Raw genomic sequence first — 18568 nt, forward strand, 5'->3', positions numbered from 1 at the left:
ATCCCAGCTGAAACAAGGACACATGCATTGGAACAGGCTGCCCAGGGAAGTGGTTGAGTCACCATCCCTGGAGGTATTTAAAAGACGTGTTGATGTGGCGCTTAGGGACATGGTTTAGTGGGACTTGGCAGTGTTAGGTTTATGGTTGGACTCGATATTATCTTAAAGGTGTTTTCCAACCTAAATGATTCTGTGGTTCTATAATTAGAATAAACTGCATGAAAAACCATAAGATTAAACAGAAATGGGATGTTTCAGTGTCCACTTTTGACAGCTGCCTAAGTTTGAGATTGTCCCCTTCTCTTTTGTGAAGCTCATTTTTCCATACGAAGCCACAGGGAAGCAGCACAGACAATTATTACCTGCCCCCACATATTAGACCCACCTGCTCTCACCCTGAAGCCTACAAAATGTGGGCTTCCTTTGTTTCACCTGCTCTTCGCCTGCCCTCCCTTGTCAAATCAACAATCTCCATAAAACATTAAGGCCAGTGAAACAGGGCTTTTTGTTGAGAGTAATCTGAAAAGTTCAGTTCAGGAGCAGGAAGAATCATCTGTCCCCAGTGGGTGTGTCAGAGATCTAGATTAGTCAACCGGACGATTTTTTTATTCCACAGGTAACTTGCCTACTGCCGATGAAGAGAATTAAAAGATTATTTGGGTCATACATATCATGTACACAGCTCTATAAATCAGAGCAATGCTTAACAGTTTGGCATTTCATGTAATCCCTTCTATAGATTATTAGAATTCAAGATTAAAAGGACAAGCAAAAGGCAAAATAGATCATTTATTACAAGAAAGAATGAAAAAAGGAAGTAAGCTTATGAGAAATTAGAAAGAATTATTACTAACTGGACACTGTAAGACTATATCACATATGCATGGGGAAAGCATTGCGAGAGGTGCAAATAGGGGGGTGGAAGGAAAAGCAAGAAGCTAACACCTTAATGAAGAAGGAGCAATGGGAGATTTGGAGGAAATAAGACCAGGGTACACAGGCAAGTCAGAAGACCAAAATTTTTTAAATGGAGTTTGGAGGATTGTATGTTTAATGAAGCAAGATATAGGAAACTGAGAAAGGGCTTTGAGGAAAGGAATACAACTGCAGTCGTTTGTAGTACAGCTGCTGCAGCTCCATCTAGATGTGGGCACTTGAATCTCTTGGTAAAAGCATTGACTTAAGGCTGTTGAACTGTAAGATTCTGGAAGCAGCTCTGGCCAAATTTTATTTTCCTGGCCAAATCAGGGTAACCTTTAAGAAAACCTATCTCTGAATGGATTATGTGGCTACTCTTGTTGCTTCTTCTACAGGCTCAGAATTGAATGGGTTGAACTGGTGTTTTTTGTTGTATACCACATTTGGAAGTCCATATGGAAGTCCAGTTGTCTTCTGCAGAACACTTCATACCCCACGTATTTAGCAATCTCTCCCATGTGCAGTTGGAGCTGATGAGGAGGCTAGGTGGTAATTTGAGCAGAGGCCGGGGGATAAGCATTAGCTGTAGCTGGTAGGTTACTTCAGAGAATCACTGAAGCTCTTAACAGGTTAATCATTTAGTTGCGATTGTTGGGTTGAATGCTAGATTGCTTTAAGAAAATGCCATTAATATAATTACACTTATGCAATCAAATCTTTTAATCCATAGCAAACTGCAAGACTCACATGTTTAATTTCAAATAAGATACAGTCCCTTGAGGTATCTGGTTGATAGAGAGAATCATAGATTAACTGAGGCTGCAGGGAACTTCTGGAGGTCATTGGGCACAACCTTCCACTCGAGGCAGAGACAGCTTTAAAGTCAGATCCAAATTCAGTTAGATGAGGTTGCTTAGGCTTTTTCCAGTCAAGTTGATAGTGTCCTCAACAGTGGTGGTCCCGCAACTTCTCTAGCAACATATTACAATATTTGACCACCCTTGCTATGAAGGTGGTCATTCCTAATGAGAATTCCCCTTGCTGCTGCTTGTGTCTGTTGCCCCTTGCTCTTTTGCTGTGTAGCCTCAAAAAGAGCCTGGCTCTGTCTTCTCTGTAACTATTCAGTAACAAGTTAGATGTATCGGTTAGGTCCATTATTAGTCTTCAGGGTGAACAAACCTAGCGCACTCAGCCTGTCCTCTGTATTGTGTGCTCCAGCTCACTAACCATCTCAGTGGCTGTCTGCTAGACTTGCTTCAGTTTGTCAGCTTGTTTTTTGGAGAGATATTGGGGAGCCCAGAACTGGACACAGTACTCCACATATGGGAACATAGTACTTTGTTTTCAAATTCTACCAGTCTTTTCCATCTTACAGAATTGATTGTTGTACTGGAGGCTTAGTTTCCCCTTCTGCCTTCCATTTATCTGTTGATGACAGCATTTGCTATATTATAGTACTTCTTAGACCCTCAGGTTATTTTCTTTGAGGAATTTGCAAACTATGCGCTGTCATAAAGGAGGCAGAGGTTAGAGATCAGGGAGCAGAAGTCAGTGAACCTCTGCAGAATCAAAAGAAGTATCTGGGTAAGGGAAAGGGCTTGCACCTACATTTGGAAAGGCTGTATTCTTTATCAGTATTATTTCCAAGTATAGCAACAGGCTAAAAGAATGGCTTCTAAGAATAATGAGTATTTTGTAATGCATGTGCCAGGGATAACATAAGGAAAATGTAACATTCAAGTACTAATCGTAATTTCTAACTTTTATGCAAAAGCACACATCATTCCTTTCATCAGTAATGATTTATCATTTGGTCAAATCTTCTGTTAAATGTGACAGTTTCATAAGGGTTCTTAATAGCTTTTTGAGAAGCAAATTGCTTCCCCTCCCCCCTCTCTCCTCAGACGTTTAGAATCTCTGTAAACACATTTGGGTAATAAATAAAGCAAATTAAAACTATATTGCAGGTGTTATTTCAACCTTCTGTACTGATTTTTTTGTTACAATTAGATTACATAATGTGGTAAGCATTTCATAAAGAGGTGTGGAAGAGCTGCTGGGTTTTATGCTACTTTATGCAACAACTTGTGTTTTTCTTTTTCAGTACATCACACTCAATAGAAGTAGTGGGCTAAAAATAGTTTCTTCTATTTCATAACTTTAAACCCCAAATTACTTTTTTTTGTGTTTAAGGATTAATTTTTCATGTTTGCTTATTGGGTAGATATTTCATAGATCCAGTAGTATCCAGTAGTAGTACTGTTAGTAGTAACAGTTCCTGTGTATGGCTTTTTAAGAAATTTGAGTGTTTAAACTGACTGTTTCTGCATTAATAAATAGCACCAATCTGAACGTTAGCCTTATACAGGTTGATATTAACTTTTTTTTTTGTACTGTGGGAAATCCGGAAGTTACAGATTTTCGTGTTCTCTCTGTCTGCACCAGTAGGTTTGCTGAGTTACTTGTGTTTTTTAATGGTAGGTGCACACTTTTTCTTTTGTGAACACATCTCCATCATGACTACTGAACAGGATACACTGTGGAATTAGCAATGCAAATGCAACTGCCAGCAGCTGGGTTCTTTTAACCATAACGTCAGCAAAAGCACAAGCCTTAAATCTGCTGTCAGCTGGGCACAGTCTTGCGTTGAGCGAGGAGGAGAGAAACTGGGAAACCTGTCTTTTGAGAGTTTCATTCTACGTTCATCCTTTGGGGTGTTTTCTCATAAATTTTGGTTTTCTTCATAAGATTCCCTGCCTGGGTCGGGGTGTGGTTTGATTCAGTTTCGTCACATCCCTGTCACAATTCTGTTTTGTGGTTCATTTCTAGTGCTTGCCTGGCTAGCAATGAGAAGTAGAGAGCCCGCGCCTCTGCACGGCGTGGCAGGTTCAGTCTGGGGAACTTGGGATCCAATATCTTCACCACAGATCTGTTTCAGCAGAAGCAATGTAGAGGATTGAATACATGCTGTATAAACTAATTTGTTTTTCCCTACCTTTTGTTGAATTCAGTATCAATATTTGTAACTATACAGATCAGTAATGAAAAAGCAAAGAGCCTGTTTTGCATAGCAATAGGGAAAACCTACATTTCTGTTTGACATATGATATACAAATGTTGGGGTGTCTGCAGAGAGTCCTGTTCCTGCTGGCAGTTTACAGTAATAAGAATAAATTGCAGTAAAGTGGGAGTTAGCATTTCATTTATTTGAGGGCGTTTATCCTTGAAAAGTTTGTAATTTGAAATCCAGGGACATATTCTCAGACGTATTTTATGTATCTATGAAGGTCAGTACTTGCAGGTTTCTCTAAGGCATTGGTAGCTGACCTGTGATTTCAGTGGACCTCTAAGAATGCGATACCCTCAAATCTTGATCCCAAAATGTTTACATTTCACTTTGTACAGGAATTAATAAAGCACTGAATCAGTGCATGCACAGACAAGCTTCCACTTAATTAACTTCACTGAGGTGTGTAGGAAACTGACTTTGAAAAATACAGAAATTCCATTGTTTTAAAACTTAAAGCTTTCATGAGATCTGTTTTTGCTTTTACTATGTCCACTTTATCAAGCTATTCTGCAAAGACAGTTTTATTTACGTAAAGAAGAAAAATTTGGTTTAATATTAGCAAAAGCAAGTAAATGACACTGGTGAATATTTCAGCTACTGATTCCAAGGGCTACTTTTTCCTACTTGCGAAAGAGAAAATGAGTGAATGTTTTTGTTAACTTAAAAACATTTATATTAACATGTTCACTGAGAAATAGGGACTTAGACTTTACTGCAGAAACTAACAAAGAACTTGAAACAATGAATCATGAATTTGAGCAGCTGTGAACAGAAATAGTGGATGCTTCAGAAAGGGGTAAGAATAAAGTTCAGCTCTGGTGTCTGCATCTGTGATAAGATGTCTTCACCAAGCTCACAGCCTTGTCCTCAATGCTGGGGATTAGAGATTTAGAAATCGGTGATGCAAGACATCACTGTCCTGGTTGTATGTTTAAACTAACCTTTCTTTGAACAAACAGTTGGTATTATAATCAGTTGAAAGACATAAATTATGGTGGATTTAGATGTTGCTCAGTGTGTTGTGGCTCATTATGTCATGCCATGCAATATGGGAGAAGGGGATAGCAGTATCAGGGTAAGGCAAAGGGAAACTGCTGACATTTTTATTTCAGTGCAAAAACGTAATCTAACTAATTTGAAATTTAGATTGATGGTGTTTATTATCACCACTTGAGGCCTTTCCTTCTCCGGGTTCAAATTTACACTCACTCCTTACTTTTTGGGTAATAATCCTGAAAATCTCAAGCTACAACAGTCTTTCCTGGCAGTGGATATCCCTTCATAGCTGATCAGTGCTGTACATTGCCTACTTAAAAGTACTATTTCATGCCAGTGCAAAGTAAAGAAGCCAGACATTTAAATTCTACGGTAGTCCACAGCTGTAAAAAACAGTGCACTCAATCCACTACGCCTTGCCCTGAGGAGTGGAACTACAAAATAGATGCAGGTTTTACAGAATCACAGAACAGTTGAGGCTGAAAGGGACCTCTGGAGACTGTCTGGTTTTAGTCAGCAAATATATTTGCAACATTTAAAAATAAATAGGATTGCTAGTGCTTTGCTAGGTATCAAAGTTCTGTATCCAAATAATACTGCTTCCTGACATAAAAGAAAACATCACACATATGATGTTTAATCAGAAGATTTAATTTTACAGAAGATCAATAATACTGCTAACAGTACTAAAGACCTAATTTTTCTCTTATGCTTTATATTCTACTAGGATTCAATTACATTAATGAAAACAAAACCAAACTCTTAAGATACGTGGGGAGGTAGACCGTGTTTTGACAGTCTTAGTTTATGCTTGAGAGTTTAGGTTCTGTTAAGTCAAAGATTTTAAAGGTGGGGTTTTTTTCCCAGTAAGTGTTAAATACAGAAATACTTTGCATACTTTTTCAGCTGTTTTGAGCATTGGTTTTGAATTGGAGATGCCCGGAATAAAGCAAACCAAGTGGAAACACACAGGAGTCAAAGCAAAGCCTCCAAAAGATGGACTGTGCATTTGGGTCTTGGGGAGCCTGTTCTGAACTGACAGTAAAGGAGTAAGAGAATGAAGGAGAGAAAATACTCTCAGGCATTGATTTCATGGGTGGAAGTTTGAACAAAAGTCTTGGTAGTTGTAGTATGGATACAGAGGGAACAGGCTGTGGCTACTAAATATTGGGAGAAAAAATTAAAACTGAGGGGTTGGTTTATTTTGCTCCTTGTGGAAGAGGAAAGTAAGGGAAACACATGTTAGCAGTGGCAGTGGAAAAGACCACTATGGCCACCAAGTGTAGCCCTCCATAATCAAAGGTACAGTGAATGATTGGTGCAGAAGAGTAGACAAAACATGTATTCCATGTACAGCCATGCATTTAATGCCAGAAAACTTATCCTTTGTGCTATAAAACAGGAAAACAGCTAGTGAAAAATTAAAAACTGTGAAAGAGATGAAGGGTGTCACTAGTGTCCCAGGCCTAAAGAACAGCCAGTATGTGATAAGTAAAATTCTTAGATGGCATGTTTTCTTGTGTTTTATGATCTGCATTTCAATGTTGATATTGAAAAAAGGGTATACTAACCAGATACCTGAGAATTGAGTGCCCTGGGAATCACTACTGTTTCTTTCTGTATCTGGCCTGTAGCTGTGGCAATCTTCATTGCCTCAGAAGTTTCTTTAGAAAGGAAAAGACAGAAATGAAATTATGTGTGTGTGGGGCAGGTGTCATTTAGTTTCTCAGGGCAAACGGTGGAAGACACAAGAGTTAATTTTATATAAACAAAGTGCAAGCTAGCAACCAGCCTTCTCAACATTACACTGAAAGTGAGATACTGAGGGACTCCCATCCTGTCTGCAAGAAACAGACAGGATGGTGTACGGATCGACGTTGAGAAGAACAGAGAACCAGAACTAGAAATACAGGAAAAGCATTATTAATACTTTCAAAGCCATTGTAAGATCACTCAAACCTTTCTGTCATTTGAACTCTCTGAAGCCTCTGCTGTGGCTTTCTTTACATGCTATTCAAAATACATGCCCTTTGCATTTTGACAGCCGGGTTGCTACCTTGTCCTTGTAATTGAGTTCCCTGTTCCTTTCATGCCAGATTTCCATCTTGTCTCGACCTTCCAGTTCATTGTATTTTTGCCACATGTATCTTAAACCTCCTCTTAACTTCCCCCCTTGCCCCCATGTCAAATTTAAGTCTCTCCAATGCAATCAGAGTTCCCCAGGGCTGCTGGTCTCAGTGCTTTTCATTCTGCATTCAAGCCAGAAGCTCTTCTGTTATGCTCTAGGTCCAGTGCCTACAGCTAAGTTTTTTTTGTGAGAAGACATTCCTTTTGCCAGGATGGTTGTAATGGCAATTAGAGACCTCTTTTTGAACTTTTGACTTTTGGTAAAACATTCAATTGTAATGGCCAGATTAATTTACTGGAAGTGCCACTTGGCTTAGGGAGCTTGGCTTGCTGCAGTTTGGTACGTGTTTCTAAGGCTGGACAAATAATACAATACCTGTGTTGCATTTGCTTAATCGGAAGGAATGATCTAGTATACACTTTTATTTCCTGTGAAAATATTTGTGCAGTATTACTGTTGAGTGTTCATGGACACCTGGTAGATACAGAGGAACTTGATGTAGCCCTGAAATGACCAACAGCTGAAATATACAGGCTGCATATTTAATACCACAGCACCTGTTGTTACATTCCAGCAAGGATAACAAATGGTGGCAAAGGAGTGAAATACCAAATTAAGTTCATGACCCTACTCTGTGTGACTGTAGTTTTCTCTGTTTAATATCCAACATATTTTAAAATACGCTTCTTTAAGAGCAGTCAACAGAAGTTAGTCTGATTTTTTTTTCTTATTAAAGCTGCAATGTTAATTAAAATACATGCAGAGGGTCTAGGAAAAAGGGTTTTTAAAACGGCTTTTGAAATTTCTAAATCAGCTACAGTGTATGTATCATGTGATGCACAGGGTGGCTGTGGGAAGCACAGGCATGTAAAACCAGAATAACTTGTTGGCACAGGCTGCTCTCATGGGACTGCAAAACTCTGCACTTACATTCCTGTTGGAAATAGCATCTTTCTTTGCCATACTATCCAGCCTTAACCTCCAGGTACTTTTTTTGGCAATTCTTCTCACCTCTTGATCAAAAATGTATTTTGTTTTCTGTTTTTTCATGGTTTGTTTTTGGTTTTGCAGCTAGAAAGTGGGTCATCTTTTGCTGTTGGTCAAATTTTGGACATTTTAATACACTAAGGCTAGAATTAAATAGCAAAATCAGGACACATATAACAGTATCATATGTGTTTTGCAAACCTATTGACAATGACTTCTTCAGCACTTGAGTAAAAAAAGGTGTTCCCAACGGTGTTTGCTAGCTGTTCTTTTATCTTTCCCTGATATATGCTGGGGAATATGCTCACTTTCAGTATGAATATGCAGATTAGACATATGTGTATTTCAAAAAATGCTTGATTAGCCAGATTTTTTTCCAAAATTGCTTGATAAACTATTACTTCAGAGTGACTTGCAGCCTCAGAGCTGACTTCCAAATCCAGTAAGCCTGCTCATGCAATATTTGCCATGCATTAGGCTTGGCTTCAGATTGGGTACTTTTTCTTTTGAAGGTCTTCCAGTGTGAATGTTAAAATTAGTACACATTGCTTGACTAGTTAACATTCTCATAGTATGCTCAGTTGGTAGAGATTATGGTGAGTGAGAATTTAGTACAATTTACTGTACCTATTAAGAGAACTGTAGGCAAAGGTTACTTACCTTTATGAACGAATGCTTTGTATGCATTGAAAATTTTAGTTTAAACTGTTTTCTAGTTAAAAATTATATTCATATATAAATCTCCCTTTTTAAAAACAAGGTGCCAAATAAAATATTTGCTCTTCAAATAAGGACCTTGTGTACTTGAATCAAAAAAGTAGAGACGTATGTGGAAGAAATAAGTACTGTTTAGGGCCTGTGTTTTGGGGTTTTTTTCTCCTTCTCCACTTAGCCGTTTGCTCTCTGGGTTTTCCACTGCCTGATGTTGCTTGCCCAAGCTATCTGCCTCGTTGCAGTCCTTTTCTCAATAAACTCTGTGGCGGCCCTGGTCTCTTCTCACCCCTGCTATCAGCCAGCTTAGAAGTTGCAGTCCCAGTGTCTGAGGTTGAAGAGTGAAAGCTGCGAGAGCGCTGTCTGGTCTTGCATGTCTGGTACAAGCTTCAGTTTTCATCAGCTTTTGAAAAGCCAACAAGTGAACCAACGCTTGCAGATGCAGAGACCAGCCAGTATGCTGAAGTGGCCCTCTGGAGACTGCCGCGTTTTTGGAATGATTTCTACATTGCAAGAACTTTATCTGTGCTTTTAAAAAGTTTAAATTTAACACACCTTTCACCCAGGAAACTTTGAAGCACTTAGATAAGAATCAAAACACTCTTTTCTTTAAAAAAAAGAGAAAAAACAACACCAAAAAACGTTCTTTGAAACTGTGACTCACTCAGATGGTTATTAAGAAGAAGCTATAAATCATGGTGGCAGCTAGAAAAATCAGCTTACTGTATTCATATCTAAAGAATTCATAGTCTGTGTCCTACCACTAATTTTTTAATCTTATCATCACGTAATACATTGTGAAAATTGTTACAGCCCTGGTAACAGGTTTATGACTCTCTTTCTGCCTGTTCTGTACCTCAGCATTTGTTCGTTCACTGATGCTAGCTCTTGCAGTTTATCACTGTTGGAGCTTTACCTTACTGAAGTCATGTGTTTGTACATGAAGTCATATATTTATACGCTTTCGTGTATTTGTTTTTTTAACGTTTCTGGCCTGTATCATTCCTGAAATCAAGGATAGCCCTGTAAAGACCCAGAAAGCAGAAGGCTCAAGAAAAAATAATTTTTTTTTCCCTTGATATCTAGGTGATCTCGTGATTTTGGAGGTGCATGACTCATGGTCACATACACTCAGAGAGCGTAGCGCTGTCAATCCCGCTTGATTTCAAGTTGCCTGCCTCCAGGGAAATGATGCTCTCTCACTCTGGGAGTCATCCCATGACTGAACATGCAATTCGTACAGCGTGCGCGGGCTTTTAGCTGTAGCTCTCACCCGCTGTAGAGAGGCAAACACACTCGTCGTCCACACAGGATGCCTGGCAGGAAATCAGTTGCCACGTTCCTCAAAGCTATGTGATACAGTCTTTTAAATGCTGCCTGAAGCACTCAGTTGGTGCTGTCTCTTTCCTCCTAATCCCATGTAAGTGTTCTTTGCGCCTTGCCCAAAAACCCCTGTCATTTTTGGACCTTGCGTTCACCAGGTACTGTTGCAGTACATGGTATGCCAATCACTAAAATGAGAACTTGTTCTCACGCAGCAGCGTTGTTATTAATGGCTTCACAGTCACGTTTTCTTTTCCTCCGGGACTGTTGTATCAACATACCTAGTACGTACGCTAGAAATGCAACTCATGTCAGAAAGCTCAACTCTTGACTTGACCATAGAATTTAACATGGTTCCCTGGAAGTTTTTACTGGATGCTTTTTTCCTGGTCCTTCTTTATTACAACAAGCTTAAAAATACTCAGTGACTCAAGTATTCATTGTCAATGTACACAAGATTGAATACACCCAACTGCAAGTTACGTTGAATCTACCATCAACTGTTACCTTGCGGAAAAAACATTCTGCCTTGATTTAAGGCAGTGAAATCATCTGATTCAACTTTTTTTTTTTTCCACATACCTTTTTTTTTTTTTTTTTTTTTTTTTTTTTTAGTTTAAATAGAGTTGAGAAATAGGGTATTTGGTAATAGGCATTTGCCACAGTACAGAGGGGGGGTGTACTAGCTTCCATGTCAGGGAAAAGTCAGCATCGCAGCCATGAGTAGTAGCCTTCTTGTACTTTTATACCAGTCTCCCAAGAGCTAATTAACCCACAATTCTAAATTTTCACTGGAAGTTTATACTTCCACCACAGTTTTAAGGAAAACATGTGTAAGGTAAAATATTTTGGGGAAAACACATCCAGAATGCTACATGTCCGATATTTACTGACTTCAGCACACAAGTGCTAAAGTCCCAAAATACTAATGTTAAACACACATACTGTTGGTTGTGAAAATAAAGAAGTTTCATAATCAATAAGCTCCCAACTTTCACAGGAGGCAGTCTCTAGCAACTTGTTTCCTCCTCTAAATCATAAATTAGAAGGCTTTGCAGATGTCCCCGTTATCCCTAAGATGCTGTGAATTTCGAAGTAATGGAGGCAGGATTTCCTCTGAGAGCCTTTCCCCTTGGACTGCTCTCCTCTGCGGAGGGGCGGCTCTACTGAACATAATCATGGTTATTTGTGAGGATTGTACAGAAAATGACATCCCATTGATTTCAAAGGGGTGTTTTTTGATGACACGCTTTTAAAAAGTGAAGTGTAAAACTGCACAGGAGAGAAATAGGAACTATAAAAAGCAGTCATGAGGAAAAGCTATCTGTGAGATGCTTAAAATTAGTGGGATTACCTGCCCAAATTCTACTGCAGGCCTCCAGAGAAATGGCACTATTTCAGTTTAAAGAGCAAGAATGGGACCTGTCAATACAACAGGTCAGAGATTTATACATCCTGGCCAGCTACTGTAATCACTATTAAAAGGTGACTACATACAATCAACCCTAAGAAAATGAGCCTGCTTTAAGTAATTGCCTAAATGTGGATTTACAGGCTTATTTTTAGGTGCTTGCGTCTGAACTTTTAGTCAGAGGTTTGAAAGGGGATGCTCGGCTGTCCTCACACGTGAGTATCTGCATTTGCAGATGCCAGGTTAATGTTTTAACCTCTTCTTGACACGTCCCCTGCCCTTTTGAGTCACAGGACCTTTCTTCTCCCTCCATTTCTGCCAATTGTTCCAGTTGTCAGTTAGCAATAACGGCTGTTGGTGTTGCACTGCTTGCTCAGCAGTGCAATTTCCTTTCAGCTCTCTTTTCAAGGAAGTGAAACCACTGCGATGTATTTTTGCATTCTGAGGTGCCAAAGCAAAATGAAGCACTGCAGGCAGGAGGGAAAGGTAGCTGAGAAGAGCTGCTGTTATGGTGAGGGGGAAAAACCCACGTTCACCCTGTGATAGCTTCTGACAGCGTTTCAAAGCGCACGATAAAGTGTGTGCTGGATTTAGTGGAGTAAATAAGCCTCGGGCCAGTCTTAACCTCGGGTATTTTGTCTCTTTTTCTGCTATCAACATTAACAATTGCAATTCCGTTTGATGAACAAGTAAGTAATGATTTTACTGTTTTTTAAGGAAGTATATATGTTCAGTCTGAAGGAGCTCTATAATCTTACTGCTTAAACTCAGTTTTATTTAAGCAGTTGACTGTGAAATACATTTTAGGTCTTTCTGCCATCCGTAGTGAGGAAAAATTCTGATTATAAAATACAAACAGTTTGCAAGTTCCTCTTTGGATTGACTGAAATAGTGAAGTATTAAATTTACATGTTTGGCAATTAAATTAGAACCCATGTAATAACACAGGGAAAATGAAGCTGACTTCTGGTGCATTGCAAAGTAGATAGAAAATAGGCCATGCTGGGTAGTCCCAAAACTTGGACAGTTTTTAGAGAAATGCCATTAAGAGTTTAACACCTTTTGTAAGTGAGCAGTTCCTGTCTTGCTTAGTGATGGTAATTACACATCGAGCTCCACTTTGTCAAATGTTATATTACATAATGTAAGGGTTTTTTTTGTTGAAAAACTGTAAAATTTTTAGAAAACTGCCATGTTTTCAGTTTCTTGAAATTGATACTTTGCAGGTTGTTATGTGTAAATTGTTAGAACCATACCTGAGCATTTGTGTGACTTACTGGAGGCAGGTTGTACAGATTTCTGTTCAGTTACAGTGGAGCATTCTGTATGATATAGTTAGCATTTTATAAGAATACCTACAGCATCCTGGGAAAGAACATTTTAAAATATGTATATATGGTATTGTGGGGGTTTTTCTCTGCAAATGTATGGAATATACTTTGAAACAGCGACTGCTATTAGTACGAACATCTATATATCTTTGTGGAGTGTCAGAAGACATCATGAGAAATTAGTAAACTGGAAGACTTTAAGAAATAGAATTTATGAAATAACAATCAATATTCCTGTTCTGGAGGAAAAAAGCTGTAGATTCATCTATAGATTGTTGTAAAGCATTGGCTGTTGAGTTCTAGTATTTGACCACCCTTTGAAATACTTTTATTAGTTTTATTTGAATAGTAACAGTTGCAGTTTTGTATTTAAAAACACAAAAAGTGAATAAAATATTTTCAGTTCAGATTGACTGCTTAGCATCTTTAACGTCTTCCTGTATCTTTGTGGTTGAGAAATGTGCCTGTCTTGTGATCTTGAGTGCTTTGCCCAAGATATTTAACAATGAGTTCTTTGGTTTTTGAGAGTCCTCCCGTAGCAAAGATTTTAAAAAATGTGCTCAAACACTTGATACTTCAAAAGAAAATACAGTTATGCACTGAAAGTCTTAAGAAACCTGCTTGAAAGTTTCCGAGATGACAAAAAAGGAGCTTGTTACTAAGTTTCTGAAAGGTACCACTGAAGAAAAAATACAGATTTGTGTCTCACGTGTCCTGAAGGACAAGTTCCTTCTATTTGCTGGAACCCCAGAGGCACCCTGCATCTGAACACACCCAGCTGCCCAAATACAAACAGTTAAGAGGAAACCTTTTCCAAATTCAGGGACTTACGGTTTGGCATCTGCAGAGTTTATGTTTTCGTTAAAAGAAAAAAAAAAAGTTTCCAGGCCCAGTGTTTGCAAAGCAAACCTTCCATCTGTGAAGTAAATGTAAACAGATGAAGTTTTCCTTCAGCCTGTCTGAGACTCCAGGAAAGCTGCAGCGTAAAGGCAGCCGTCCCCCCGACTGTTCAACCTGGAAATACAAATTCACGTGTGATTTAGTGGAGAAGGTGCTGCAAAGTGCATGTGCTATAAACAATTGTCACTGGCAATAGAACATGAGCAGTAACATTTCACAAAACAAGTCTCTGAAAGAATGTTTGGGGTATTTAAGTGTTTGAAGAAATTACAAACCAGTCATTGGGTATATTGGTGCAAGCAAGCATAGTTTTGGAGGTGCAAATCTGTTCGAGGATCTATTTTATTGGTCACAGAAGGATTTCTTTATAAGGTTATGCTAGCAAGTGTTACGGCAATCCCTAGACTGTTCATTTTTGGCTATTTCTGCATTAAGTATAGGACATAGAAGTGTTAATCTATACTTGCTTTCCTTCTGAAAACTAGCATCTTCAGATTGCACCCAGAGAATCTCAGTATTGTTTGCTGACAAAGGAGTTTTCTGTTTGTGTTATATTTTTAAATATATATATTTATATATATATATTAAAATATATATAAAAAAATATAATACATGTGTGGGGTCTGAATTCACTGATCATGTAAAATGCTAAGCAGAAAAAAGTTTTACAATAGTCAATTCACTGAATTACTATCTCTAATTGAGTAGCAGTGGTAACTATCGTGACATTGGGACAGTCATGGTTTCAGATTTCATTATGAATATGAGAATCACATCAGACGTATGACTCAACTGATCAAATAGGGCAGGTTTATTACCTCAATTTGAAATCCCATCAACCCATATATAGAGAGATATTTTAAACCATTTTTGAGCAAGTTCCATCTCATTTTGTGTTTTCTTAAAAGTAAAACAGTCTAAAAGAATGTAAACCTAAAGACAACAGAGTTTTATGGATTGAAAAGATGGGTTTTTCTGCAGCTACATACATAAGTTTGCATTATTTTTGTGGCAGTTAGTAGGACTAGCATGAATGGATAGGCATGGAAATATTCCTCAACTTACTGTCCATAGGTATGCCTGTTACGAAGTATTGACTGCATACTTTTTTTTTCTTCCCCAGTGGCCACAGATGTCTTCAACTCCAAAAGTCTGGCCATTCAGGCCCAGAAGAAGATCCTTGGAAAAATGGTGTCCAAATCAATAGCAACTACTTTGATCGATGATACAAGCAGTGATGTTTTAGATGAGCTCTACAGAGTGACAAAGGAATATACACAAAATAAAAAGGAAGCAGAGAAAATAATCAAAAACCTCATTAAAATAGTCCTCAAATTGGCAATTCTCTACAGGAACAACCAATTTAATCAGGATGAAATAGCGTTGATGGAGAAATTCAAGAAGAAAGTTCATCAGCTGGCTAAGACCGTGGTCAGTTTCCATCAGGTGGATTATACCTTTGACAGGAATTTTTTGTCCAAACTGTTAAACGATTGTAGAGAGCTTCTTCATGAAATCATTCAGCGTCACCTAACCGCAAAGTCACATGGACGTGTCAACAATGTGTTTGATCACTTCTCTGATTGTGAATTTTTGGCTGCCTTGTACAATCCCTTTGGACCTTATAAACTCCATTTGCAGAAACTTTGTGATGGTGTCAACAAAATGCTAGATGAGGGGAACATATAAGTACTTGTATTAAAGTTGACTGCCTTATGCATTATTTGTAGATGGAACACTGTTGATTTATGAAGGAATAAGGGAGCATGCAAAACAGGTTTTTTACATTATGACAAATATTTCCAAAATATCTTTATTAAATTGATTCCTTATTATGAGCTATCTGTTGCTATTCACAGTCCATCTGGAAGAAGGACTGCACATAACTTTTTTTACTGTGCTTTGCCTACGGAAACAGCTGGATAAAGACAATAAAGCAGAACAGTCCAAGTAGAGTAAGAGTCTTGCAAGACAGATATACAAAACAAAATAATATGCTGTCAGACAATCCAAATCTTTCATACATTTACAAAATTATTTCTAAACTATCAGAGTCCAGTGATATTAGTAACAGGCTATCATGGTGATGGTACACGCTATAATTTCTTTTGACTTATTTGTAAAATATATATTTGATTCACTTATAGTCTTTTATGCTCTCTGCACAGATCACAGCTTCCTAGTGTTGCCCTTATGAAGCATTCAGTTTTAAATAATATCAGTGATGCTGTCCCTTAGAGTCTTAATGGGCTTGTTCATCTCCAGCTCAGTGGTGAAAACTTCCTGTCTGCAAGGCTACCAAGTATAGATCCTTATAGACCCGCACAGATGCTTGCTTCCTTCGATTATATGGGGATTATTTGAGGAATAAGCTACAGTAGAATAGCCTAACTGGGGAAAAGTATTCCCTAGGAAACACTTGCGGTACATAATTTTAACTCTGCCTATGATAAGGTAAAACACAGTGACTTACCTGTGCAATTCCTTAAGATATTTAGAATCCTGCTAATAGGTCCTAATTCTTTTTGAAAAGGTGTGAGTCAGTATATTTTATACACTAGGCTGATGTGTATGATGATGTGAATTCAGAAAACTTAATAATCTGAAAATAAATTCCAAGCCAATTTCCTTTGTGTACAATGAAACTAGAAACAGAAATTAGTTTTTATCATTGTGTTATATACTATTTAACTAATGGAAAAGTGGCATCTTGAATTTTTTTTTTTCTTCTTTTCTCCCCTCCTACCTTTCATCCTTCTTTTTCTCCCTCACCTTCTCCCTGCCTTGCCCTTGGGGGATAAAAAAATGTGACTTTCTAGACACTGTAATGTACTTAAAAGCATGAAGTTAATACATTTCAAACATCTGATGACTTTTTGTTAGAAAGCATATAAAGAATTTGCTGTTTATTTAATTGCCAGTGTTTTTGCTGTTTGCTGTGTCCTTTTGTTTTAATGAGTAAACCAAAGAATATTTGCACTCCGAACTTTTCATGCCTTTTTTTTCCCATGTTGCATTTTAAATTATAAAGAGCAAACTTGGCCTGTGCCGGCAACGAAAGCATCACAGCCTCCGACATATAGCTTCAGCATTACTTGTGATTTTTTAAGAGAGAAAATTCACTTTTATTTATGTTTGTTTGGTGACTAGGCTCTGAATATTCCCAGAAAGGTGCCAGAAAGGTGCCATAGAAATGTGTGATCAAAATGTGAACTCATTTTATACAAGCCACTAGTGTGCAGCAGAGACAGAATATTAATGTACTACTAGGCTGGAACAACTAGGAACTGATGTAAGCATAGTGCACCAGAATTTGTCAAGAAATAGATTATTAGATTGACATCTGAAGGAATATAATTTAAGATCCCTTCCCATGTTTTACTTAAACAGTAAATACTGTTTAATATTTAAATATTGTACTTTTGTCCATCAGAAGACATGGATAGGAATGCAACATCATGAGGAAAATCCCACAAATTGTAAAGAATATAGTTTCTGAAGTATTTGCTCCACCTATTTCTTTTCCCACCTAGAAAGAGAAAGCTATTTGTTTTCTTTCTCAATTCTTCTCTCTGAGCTGAGACTAGAAAGGAACTTGACTTCTAGAAATTGAAACTGTTTTCTTTACAAATCCTATTTCTAAATCACGTTCTGATTCTCCAAAATAGCATAGTTTATAATGAATGGTTACAGTTACTGAAAGGACGACAGGACAGTACCTTGTTTAGAACCAGGCACAATATACACCTGCTGTGTAAACCACGGAAGATTTTCTTCAGCTATGACCCAGAATATTTTGACTGCTCAAATCTGAATTTTCTCTGGGACAAAAATTGCTTAAATGGTCTTTGTACATTGTTAACGAACACCTACTTACATGTATATGAGCCATATTGTAGTCAAACTATGTATATTTTCAGTAACACAGTAACTTTTTACTCAGTTGCATTATCTAGCCATATACTTCTTAGAAAAAGCAAAAATTGCTCATGGAGATTTGATCATAAGCATAAAAACTTGACAACTAGGAGAAGTTATATTTAGCTCACAATCTAGTTACATTCTTCTGAGATGCTGTAACAATGTAACTTGTCTGGCATTCATTTTCAATTACAAAGAATTGACTTTCATAATGATGAAAGAAAACAATTGTACTGACCTACCTTTATAAATAACATGACATAGCACTCAAGCTGTATAGTTTTGCAGTTAATTTATTCTTCCTGCAGCATACATAAATAGTGGCTTTAATTATCAAAATTCAGAAATAAATTGATAGCATTTTTCCTTGTAATACACTTGTCGTATTAAAGTATCAACCCTCTAGCAGAAACTTGACATAGTCAAGAGTTTGAAAAAGGTTACAGTAGTACTGTTTAGTTATTGGTAGGATAATGCCATTATTCTGTGCTGTAAAACTGAACAACACTGTGTTTTAATAGGGTAAAAATTATTAATACGTTAAAATCCAATCATCGTGGATTCGTTTTACAATAGGCTTTTAAATCTCAGTACGTTAGGTGTTTCATATTTGTAACATCCTTTTAATGTTTGGTTAATATGTAGTGCCTAATGCCATCCAAATGTATGTTGGTGAAGTTGTGGAAGTTAAGACTTATGTTATAGCCTTCTAGAGGAGTTGAAAAAGTGGTAAGTCAGACCTTGCATACCTTTTGCAAGACACATCAAACAGGCGTGATCTCAACCATACAAAGAAAACAAGATATAGGGCTCTTATCACAGCCATTTTGTGTGTGCCACCTTAAAAGGGATTCAGTAGAACTTTCGGCCAC

General features: G+C 37.7%; 1 protein-coding gene across 2 annotated transcripts in view; it reads left to right on the forward strand.

Annotated features, from left to right (window-relative positions):
• Positions 1-16766, forward strand: part of TNFAIP8 (tumor necrosis factor, alpha-induced protein 8) — a 25056-nt gene extending 8290 nt beyond the window's left edge. Inside the window, exons 1-2 of one of the 2 annotated variants that reach the window (XM_009318595.1) lie at positions 12174-12233; positions 14899-16766. In XM_009318595.1, the coding sequence (XP_009316870.1) occupies position 12233; positions 14899-15464 (567 nt within the window). In that variant the 5' untranslated portion in view covers positions 12174-12232 and the 3' untranslated portion in view covers positions 15465-16766. Of the gene's footprint in view, positions 1-12173; positions 12234-14898 lie in introns of those variants that run through there. The other variant, XM_009318594.1, reaches the window with a different exon arrangement.
• Positions 16767-18568: the final 1802 nt, after the last annotated feature.

Source organism: Pygoscelis adeliae, unplaced genomic scaffold, assembly GCF_000699105.1.
Source record: "Pygoscelis adeliae isolate BGI_AS28 unplaced genomic scaffold, ASM69910v1 Scaffold192, whole genome shotgun sequence".
In the NCBI taxonomy this organism is placed as follows: Eukaryota; Metazoa; Chordata; class Aves; order Sphenisciformes; family Spheniscidae; genus Pygoscelis; species Pygoscelis adeliae.